The sequence below is a fragment of the Centropristis striata genome, chromosome 20 (genome assembly GCF_030273125.1).
Source record: "Centropristis striata isolate RG_2023a ecotype Rhode Island chromosome 20, C.striata_1.0, whole genome shotgun sequence".
Lineage (NCBI taxonomy): Eukaryota > Metazoa > Chordata > Actinopteri > Perciformes > Serranidae > Centropristis > Centropristis striata.
In genome coordinates, this window is record NC_081536.1 from 21126145 (window position 1) to 21137051 (window position 10907).

Here is a 10907-nt window from a genome sequence, read left to right on the forward strand (position 1 = left end):
CCTTGCTAATCTCAATTCAGTGTTTTTAATGGCTCCTTTATTTCTCCTTGGAGAAGAAAATGAGCAATACTGGAGCTCCTATGGAGCAATATGGCGCACGCACGCACGCTTATATATATATATATATATATATATATATATATATACACACACACACACACACACCAACAGCCATAAGGCTTTATAATTCTATACCAAATGAGCTGACAGACAAATTGATTTCCTTTTTGGAATGAATAAAGTAATCTGAATCTTTATTCAAATTCAAAACAGCAGGACTCAATTGTTAAGTACAATGACTGAGTATTTTGAGTATTTCAAGAAGCTGTAATAACATTCACAATAACAATGTTTACAATAAAGTTAACATTGAAAGACAGCAAAAGCTATTCTCACATTGCCTGTACTATAAATGCGTCTCTTTTCAGTAAAAGTATGTTTTTAAAACAGTAACAATGTCTCCAACAGTGTTTTGAGCAGTATCAGCACAAGTTTACAACAGTGCACATTGCACAACATTTAACAACTTTAGAGTCTTTAAGGCCCTCATGCAGCATTTGCATACAGGGGCTTTTTTGAACATGGAACATTGAACATACATCAGTATGCCACATGAAATACTTTACAGCGTTGTGGCCCTGATGCGGCATTTGTTTATGAAGGCTTTTTTGACCTTACTTTTCTCCACCGGTGTCCATCCATCCAGGGTACTACAGCGCATGATGTAAGCTGCAAGAGAAAAAAAACGGAGAAAAGAAAGCACAAATTACAAATTTCATAATGTAACAGCAGTTACAATGACAGTATTGAGAGCTTTTTTTATCCCGATGTCACAAAATTCACATTGAAATATCTCTATGGTTCACACGAGGAAATTCAGTAAAACTGTGAGGTCACTAAAACAATCAAAAAATTAAATGTAGCTATGTGACACATGGGGTTCTAATACATCAGAAACTATGCCAAATTTGGCCAGATATTGTGATGAATGTGAGAAGGGGCAGAAGAAAGAAATAAAGAGTAAAATTACAACAAATTCATTTTTGAAAATAATTTGTGCTTCTTTATGTTATGTATTTTTACTGATGGATTTCCACAACCTTTCCATATTTCCATAAATTGTTGACAATGAGCAATGTACTTACTTAGAATCCCACTGACTTTGAACTTATCCAGGACTGTCTTCCCATCTGGCACCTTCCCGTGCTTCCCAAAGGCCACAGCATTTCGGCACTCCTCTGCAGTAAAAAACTCATCAAAAAGAAGATGGAACAATCTGAGGCAGTCCTTCTTTGCTTCTGCATGTATTGCAGCCAGGCGGGTAGAAGACACGAATAGGCCACTTTCTGGATACAGCTCTTGCTTTCCAGATCTGTGTTTTGGAGCCCCAACATCAGCCTGCGGTTGGATCTGTTCCACTTTGTTCAGAAAGCTTTTTAATGCCTCCAGGTGCTCACCACCTGTGACACAAAATATGAATTACCTTACAGGGACACAGCAGCAAAAATAAAATAAAGGAAAGGAAGAGACTAGTTTTAAAAAAATCAAGAGATTTCATGATGGGCTAAGATTTTTACCAAATTGTTAAAAGCTTTTAAGTTTTAGTTTAATTTGGTACATAAGGAAAATTGTGTGAGAAAAAAGTAATAGTGTTAAAGGAACAATTAACTGAAACAGAGAGACAAAATGTACTTACTTATACCGCACAGCACATCCTGCAGTTTGGCCTTCTCCTCCACTAATTTTTCCATCTCTGCCTTGCATGCCCTGCATGGCTTCCATGACCTGTCTTCTCTTGATTCAGGCAAACTGAGAATTGGCTCTCCAGATTCTGGAAGTGGATCACGCTCGATGATGAAAGTATCCGCAGATGACGAGCTTGAAGAAGTGTCAAGTTCAGACGTACTAGGCTGGCTCTGGTCCCCAAGAACAGCAGATTCTTGGTTTGGACTGTACAACATTTTGAGAAAGCTTTCTTTGGGTGTCACAGTAGGAGCTGGTGGCTGTCTTTGGTGATCTAAATTCACCAAAACAGGTTGTTCTGACAGGTCTGAAGATGTGGGCAGTGCCTTGTGATGCTTTGGATACTGTGAAAGGTTGGAATGATGTGTGACTGGAGACAGAGTGGGTACATACTGGTGGAGCAGCTGGGTAGGTGGATGCTCGTAACATGGATGTTTATGTGGCGATGACTGGGAAACTGGAACCTGGTACTGTGGCCAGGCAGTTACAGGTTGGTGCTGTGGCTGGATGGGTAAAGATGACTCGGTAGGTGGAGGTTGGTACACTGGCCAGGTAGTTGGAGGCAGGATGAGTTTGTTGTCCACAGTATTTGGATAATCCTGTACAGAGGTGGACTGACCTGCTTGAGGTAGTGATGGAAGGTTGTAAAATCTTTGAGCAGCTGCATCTCTTTTTTTCAGGTCTTTCTTTGTAGCCTTCTTGACATCCTTTTTAACTGTTCCAACGAAGTCCACTGTGGCGCTGTAGAACTTGCTGTCGGACCATCTTGCAAGTACTTCTTCCCCTGGCTTCAGATCTCTAAGGCAGGCGATGGGTTTTTCATCTTTGCTTTGTATATCACATACATTAAAAAGCTTTGCCGTGTATCCATCTTCAAAGGTCAAAAATACAAAAAGTCCTGAAAATGAACAGAGAGTAAATAAAGGAGATTTTGAGTAAACTAGTACAGGCTAAAAATCAATCTTACTTAAACGTGCTACTATATCTTATTGGTCTCAATCCTAATCCTCTTAGACCTTAGCAAAGATAAAAATTCATTTCTTCACTTTAGCCTTCAACTAGCATTAACTTTATTCTTTTTGCATTTGCTTCACACTTCTTCACTCATGCGACACTTAACAATAACAATGTATTTAATTTGAATCATGCACTCTGTATTCTATCTTTTCACTTTGTTTTTATTCTATTTAATTATTTTATGATTACTGCATGCATTTTATTATCAACGAGATCAACAAAATTCCTGCAAGTCTATGAATGCAGTTATTTTTATTAATTTCTCCAAGATGCCCGCCTCCTCCAGGTAAACAAACACCTGGTTGCATGTTTGAATAACTATTTGCTGTTGTCTGTGGAACAAAAATGGTGGCGTGTGAGCTGCAAATAGCTTAAACGGTGGTAGAACACACTACCTCCATTTTCTGCTGCTGCTCGGAGGTGGGGACAGAGAGATCTGCTACATAACAGGAGACATTAAGGGAAAAATCTGCACATTCATTATTCTAGAGGTAAAATATTAGGAAAATATGGCCCATGGTTGTTTTTGCCTGGAATTGTCCTTTAAGCTGTATTGTCTTTCATGCAGACACCGTGATATAACTGCGCCCTCTCATTAATTCTTGGTCTCAAGCCGCCATCTAGTGGTGCACATAAATCGCGCGACATTGCTTGTGACAGTGGGTGGTAACGGAAACACCTTTCCTCAGGCAGACTTGCCTGTAAGTCCGCCAATATATGCTGCCAATATATTGATAATAATAATCCCAGTGATAAGAGACCAGAGACTGTCAAAGATTTTGGTTATTATAATGTCCAAAGTAAGTTAGAAATGACAATCACGCTAAAAATTAGCTAAGCAATATAGTGAAACAATAACTCAATTACCATCTGAGTCCTGTTTGGGTGAGCCGGGGTCTGGTTCATAAAAACACATCTTCTTCGGTGGGTTTCGCGCTCTTTTGGGCATCTCTTTTTTGGTATTTCCTGCTGGGCCATCCATTCTGTTAAATACATAAAAGTACAATACATTTTATTTATTTAAAAAGGTGGTTCAATGTCTTACTTAGTTTTATCATGTCATTACATCTCATAATTTGGTACAGCAACTTGTTGAACCATTTGATGTGTTACTGTAACCATATCAGACAACTCAGGAACTGAAAAAACATGGTCTTTAAGAGGATATATCCTCTTAAATTTCAACACATAACAATTTTGGCCACAGCAAGCACTTTAAATATGCATGAGGCTCCAATGCAAATATCTTAATTGCCAAAAATCATACTTTTATGGTAAGATTTGATCACCAAATTAGACTTGCTGTCTTGTTTGCTAATTATATATATATATATATGATTAACCACTCACAGAAATCTAAAGAATTAACACATGAATAAGTATATAAAATTATGTTTAAGTCATGAAACAATAAGCAGTATGATCTGCTCTGAAACGCTGGAGGTGTGTGCTGGAGATACTGAACTCTGTCCAGCTACCTGCAGAACTCCCTTATAAACATACACCATTTAAAACAAGCCTTGTTTAGAGCAGTCTTGGGATAAACAACATGGGTAATACTGAAAAAATAACATTCATTAGCCACTTCAATGTAATTCGGCACATATTTTGTAGGTAAAATTTTGTAGGTCAATCATCGTTGTGTTAATTTGAAGTTTCTTTCAATGGAGTTCAGTATTATTTTACTCACTTCACTGTTTGTGGAAAAAAAAAATCCCAAAGTGCATATTCTTTACGTAAAAGTATTACTGCAATAAATTACCAGTGTTAACTAATCATAAGTTCATGGCCACATGTGGTCCGGGCATATAGCCTCACTAGCTAGCTTCACTATTTGCCACATATGCCGACCAGTTTCTTCAAAAAAAGTATCTGAACCAACATAAACACTCGCCATTTAAGTTTTTACAAAGTTTTACCCAAATTACGCTTGACAAAGATGTCGCTTACCTTCTTTTACTTCCAGTAGCGGTTCCTTCTTCCTCCATCTCTCTTGCTCGCACTCCAACCGTTAACGTAAGACTTTACGTTAGTCATGTCAATTGACCAATCATGATGCAGTATTTGTGACTGATGGCGCTCTCTCCCAATGAAATGTTGACGTTAGGGCTGCATCATTTACTGGGTTCAAAGTTCACAACTTGTTTGCGCCAAATGCAACTCGTTGAAGAAAACAAAGATGCAGCTCCTGTAAGTGGTGAGTATATAAAGCTACACTTTTTCTAAAGAATAAGTTTACTTATTAGTGTGAATGCCTTAAGCATTTTCTTTATGAGTTTAGCTTGTTTAATTTAGTTTTGCATGTACAATATATTTGACAAATATTTATATGTGATTAAAAATGTATAATAATAATAATTTCGATTAATTAATTAATTTAATCTTAATTGTTTATATATATATACATATATAGTACTATGAATATATGTAATTTGTATAATTGTATGTATAAATGTATAATTTTCAAGTGCGTATCTCTACTGTTGAAATTATTTCAGGCAAACAGTAGGGCACATTTGAAAATGGCACAGAGGCACAACTCACGTTGGAGGAGAAAAGTGAAGAGCCAACAAAATACTTGCAAAAGATACAGAAGAAAGGTAAGGAAATTTACATTTTATTATTTGTTTATTGTCACTTGCAGTGATTGAATATAAGTACATTTACTCAAGTGTTGGTACTTAACTTGTCACTTAATATTTCCACTCCACTACATTTTGCAGACAAATATTTTATTGTTTACTCCACTACATTTATCTGATAACTATAGTTTTTATTTACCTTACAGATTGTACGAAGCATCAGAGCCAAAGCACCACATGTTTTAATAAATTTATCTAAATGATTTAACTGATGCAGGTTTTACCCAGGTATGCCTAATAAAATTGTATGCGAGTATTAAATGTTAAATGTATTATTCTCTGTTTTCAGCAGGACACACAAGGACAGGAGAACAGAGGTAACGAATGTGCAAAAATAACAACTCTGTTAGACATGTAAGAAATTGCATGTTGTAAAGCTTTAAATTTTGATCGACTGCAGTGTTATTTGAAAGAAAAGTTCATGTATCCAATAAATCACTGTTACTTATATGAGACTTGTGAACCTCACTTGGTTTGTCAAGGTTTTACTGGCAGCTCAAGTGACTATAACACTTTAATAATCTAGTAATTAGTAATGTGTTTAGCAGAAGTATAGTGAAAAATAAACATGTCTAGTCTAGTATACTGCTTTTGAACAATTGGTGTAAATGAGCCATTGCTATAAGAAAACAAATTTGCTAAATACATTGGGACTTTTTTTTTCGAGGTCAGATGACTGCCGCACTGAGCAAGAGACCAGTTCTGCTAATCTGGAAGCTGATGACGTTGCAGATCTGGAAGACTCTTCAATCACAAATTTGTGTGACCTCCATAACACCAACCATACATCCCAGTGCAGTGGACACACAAGTGAGATGCATCACTCTGGACTTAATGTTGAATCAGAGCCTGAACAGCCTTTTCACACAGATACATTTGTTGATCACCTTCCTGAATTTGTTGAAGAAGACGAAAATGTGTTATTTGACGATGACCTGTCATTTTATGATGACCTGTCATTTGAGGACGGTTTAGAGCTAAACCAAGAGGAGGGAACAGAACCCAAAAGCCCTACAAACACTGGAGATAATCCAATTTACAGAGATGCGCCAGTTTCTGTTGCAGAGAGTCTTCTCCTCATAATGACTTTTGCAAATAGACACAAAATAACAGGAAAAGCTCTCAGTGACTTGCTTACACTAATCTCTCTGCACTGCCCCTCTGATATCCAGACTGAATGTCTTCAGAATTTACACAAATTTAAACAATTTTTTGACGATTCCTCCTCTCCGCTTTTGCACAAATACTGTAGTGCATGCTTCATGACTGTTGAGAGTACAGACAACCAGTGTAAAACCTGTGAAGCCAGTGTGTTGATGGAGGGATCAACTTCCTATTTTATTGAGGTTCCCATTGAAGCACAACTGAAGAGATTGTTTGCTAAGGAAGGTTTTGAAGAAAAACTTATGTTCAGGTTTAATAGACACAAAAAGTGTCATGACAGTATTGAGGACATATATGACGGAGAAGCCTATCAGAAATTGACTACTTGTCATGGCCCTCTCAATGATTCCAGAAACATTTCTTTAATGTGGAACACTGATGGCATACCCATTTTTAAGTCTTCAAAGTTTTCTGTGTGGCCTTTTTATTGTGTCATAAACGAGTTAAACTTTGTTGAACGCACTAAACGAGAAAACATGATATTTGCAGGTCTTTGGTTTGGGGACTCAAAGCCGTCAATGTTGACATTCCTTGAACCACTATGTGAAACTCTGAACAAAATCGAAAGAGATGGAATTTCTGTTCAATTTGCAGGAGCTCAAGAGCCTTTCCTATGCAAAGCCTTTACCATTGCAGGTACCTGCGATTTGCCCGCAAAAGCATTGGTATATAATACTGTTCAATTCAATGGACAGTTTGGGTGTCTAAAGTGTGAACAGCCAGGTCAAACAGTAAAGACAGGAGAAAGAGGTCATGTCCATGCCTTTCCTTTCCAGAAGACAGATCCAAAAGGCCCACCTCGTACCCACAAGGGGTTTGTAGATAATGCGAAGATGGCCTATGATTCCAACAGCATTGTACGTGGGGTGAAGGGACCTACCTTTCTCAGTAGACTAAAAAGCTATGATTTGGTCTTGGGTACAGGTATAGACTATATGCACTCTGTACTACTGGGAGTAATGCGTCTATTGATGTTTTTGTGGTTTTCCACAGAGTTTTCCCGATGTGCATTCAGTATGGTTAGGTCAATCAGAGAAGTTGACAAACGCATGAAAGAAATAAGACCGCCATTTTTGATTAGATTCCCTCGTTCTGTGTCCTCTCACAGAATGTTCTTTAAAGCATCTGAGTATCGGTCCATTTTGCTGTTTTTTGGGCCAGTTGTATTCCGGGGCATTCTTGCAGGCCTGTACTACAACCATTTCCTGCTCCTTAGTGAAGCGATCTTCATTCTTATGATGGAATCAATAACCCCTGCGCAAATAGATCATGCTGAAAAACTACTTTGGAATTTCTGTTCTCAAATGAGTGGACTTTATGGTGAACGATACATGATAGCCAATATCCACTTACTTGTCCATTTAGCAGATAGTGTAAGAGCTCTTGGACCTCTGTGGACACACTCTTGCTTTCACTTTGAAGACAAAAATGGGTACTTACTTCGTCTTATACATGGGACCCAGAATATACCTGTCCAAATGGTTAATGCTGTAAAGACTATACAGTCTCTCCCTAGCATCACACAAAACATAAAGCTGAACACAGTAGCTACCGAGTTTTTGGCCAGAATGACAAATGGCACTAGTTATCAAGCTGTTAATGTTGACAATAGTGTGGCCATGATAGGGGCAGCATTCAACAGATGTCTTGAAACTGATGATATGTCTCTTCTGGAACAGTTTCGTGGTCAGGGTTTATATACTAATGTTGTCAAGGCATATAACAGAGCTCAAATAGGGAAAACGGTTTACACTTCCAAGCAGTATGTCAAAGCCAAAAGACGGAACAATTCCACAGTGTTATTTTGTGATGGTATGCAGATCAAATATGGTCAGATTGAATTATTGTGTTCCTACAAAGAAGGTCAAAATGAGATGAATCTTGTATTTGTGAATGAATTTGCAGTTGCAGGTATAAATCTTCTAAGGGACACTTTGACAGGTGGGACATGTTTCCATATTGTGAGCCTCTTGGAAGTTCCTGTAAAAAGGACAGTAGTTGGACTTGAAAGTATTTTGGGAAAGTTGATGTTTATTGATTTGTCCTCAATGCCTGGTATTGTGTTTGCTGCACATTTCCCTAACAAACTTGAAAGGGACTAAACATATTTATGAACTCAAAGACATGATCTTTTTGTGAACAGAAGAGCCCATGATTTTTCCAACTAGTAGAAATTCCTTACTGAAAATATAGTCTCAAGTTGATGGGCAGATAGTATTTTGATGCTATATTAAGACAAATGTCAGTGATCTCAACAGTTCTATTAATATATTGCCACACAAATAGGTCACTTTGGGGCTTAACATGAGAAGATACAGACATCTGAATATATTACATTGACACCACTAATGGTCTGAGTTTTTGTTAGTTAAACTTTGACACAGCTGAAACGTATCTTCTTGGTCTTAAAAGCTACATCGTTGGATGCTAATATAGTTTTATGATCTTGAAAGACTGTGATCAGTGCAATGTTCCATGTACTAATATTGTTAGATTATTGATTTTGAGATATCCAGTGAAACATATTGTTATAGTGGTTTTTGTTGGCATTTTGTAAAATAAATTTCCACAATGCAAATGTCAAAAGCGTGGCTTTCTGTTTACTGTTTTGATATTAATTTCCTAACTATTTTCACAAATGTGTTCACTATTGAAGGCAATGGTAGTGAGTGATAAAAGGTGCTACATTCTGATATTGGACTTTGTTGAAATAGTAACTTTATTGCTCTCAAATTACCAATAAATTACTGTCGTTTTTATTTTACGTTTTATGTGGTTCATGAAAAAAACCTGAATTACATGCATTGGAATACTTAAAATTATTCATAGAAAATATAATTAATATAAAAGCAGAAGGTCTTTGCAGCCTACAATCAAATTTTAAATCAATTCATTCTGAGTACAGTAATACATAATTTAAAAAAAATCATGTGGATTACAATCAAGTCAACATGATTAAAAACAACCAAAACATTGATCTAAGTCTGAGAAATCAATGCATGCTTGTGGAGAGCTCTTCATTTGTTCTGTCTGAGCTTAGTATGAGATGGATAAATTGAAGCGGGGATGAGAATAGATTGAGTTTATAGAGAGAGCTCTCTAATTTCTCTGCACGAGATCACAGAGAGACACAAAAGTTGAGAAACTCTGAGAATTATATTAGACCTTGTTGAGATCTCTTCTGAAACTTAAAAGGAGACTAAATTGAGATTTAGTGCATCTTATTGCTCTGGAGAAAAAGATGAGACATAGGAGAAATAACCTTTAGTCTCAGTGTGGTGTCACACAAATCTCATAGTTGTCTAGGAGAAGTAAATGAAACATTTTTGAGATCTCTTTTTGAATTTTCTTTTCCTCTGGGCATGGTTCACCTGCAAAAGCTCATATCTCCAAAACAGTTCACTCGTGTCAAAACTAAATTCCTTTCTCAGATAAATAGTCATTGCCCCCGAAATGCATTGTCCCTTTGGTAATATCATCACACACAGCGTCCATTGCATAGAACAGAGATCTCTGATTTTAAGCCTGATGCTCATACACTCTCTACCTCCAAGCGGAGAAAAGCTCTTCAATAGGATTAAGGAAAGGAGAGTAAGGTACACCATGACCATCCTTGTATGAGTAGTGAAACAGGCTCTGATGAGAACATGGTCTAAAAGTTTGGCCCGAATGGTGTCTTTGTGCTCCTCAGCCTTTTCCCACTGTTCTACCACCACGCATCCTTACTCCTCCTCCTCTTCTTGCTCTTCCTCGAGCAGGCAGTTGCCCTTGTTCATTTACTTGGCCAGGTGCCTCCATGTTCAGAAATTGTACTGGTCATGATCAAGCTCTATACATACATGTTTGGAAGCATTCATTATCATAGACAGCACCTGTCAGGTAACAACATGTCAGGTAAACATGTTGTTTGATTGGTCATCTGAGATGTGTGAAACTCCTTCTTTGTAAGTGAAGTTCTATTTTCACCTGACTGTCAATTAATCAATTTATCAAATGTTCCAAGAGATCCATGGTATGCGTGGTATTAGGATCTTGACTTGAACAGATCATTGTGCATGTGCAACTTATACAATGAAATGATGCTGCAGCATGTAAAAAAAAAAAAGCTTTCTAATTCCCAGTTACTACTAACACTGTCAGTTTGAAGAGTGCGTGTGTGCATTAAACAACAAACCCCACAGGTCAGAGACCTCTAGTCACAAGTGACCAGCTGTCATGACAGACATTCACACTCAGGCACAATCACTGAGTCACATGCATTCCTCTCTCCAAGATATTGCAGTGACACACTTCCCACCCACACAAAGGCCTACACAGAGAGCTCCTTGGAAACACACACAC

At 37.5% G+C, this 10907-nt stretch overlaps 2 protein-coding genes across 2 annotated transcripts; one reads left to right on the forward strand and one right to left on the reverse strand.

Annotated features, from left to right (window-relative positions):
• Positions 1-210: 210 nt before the first annotated feature.
• On the reverse strand, positions 211-4738 carry LOC131993109 (uncharacterized). The gene is made up of 5 exons (XM_059358845.1): positions 4711-4738; positions 3628-3743; positions 1697-2641; positions 1146-1460; positions 211-729 (listed from the first exon to the last, which is right to left on the reverse strand). The coding sequence occupies exons 2-5, from the start codon at positions 3740-3742 to the stop codon at positions 623-625; spliced, it is 1482 nt and encodes a 493-aa protein (XP_059214828.1). The 5' UTR covers position 3743; positions 4711-4738; the 3' UTR covers positions 211-622.
• On the forward strand, positions 4665-9148 carry LOC131993108 (uncharacterized). Its single transcript, XM_059358844.1, has 4 exons — positions 4665-4957; positions 5259-5360; positions 5692-5719; positions 6075-9148. Exons 2-4 carry the CDS (start codon positions 5283-5285, stop codon positions 8666-8668), a joined length of 2700 nt encoding a protein of 899 aa, XP_059214827.1. The 5' UTR covers positions 4665-4957; positions 5259-5282; the 3' UTR covers positions 8669-9148.
• The last annotated feature ends 1759 nt before the right edge of the window (positions 9149-10907 follow it).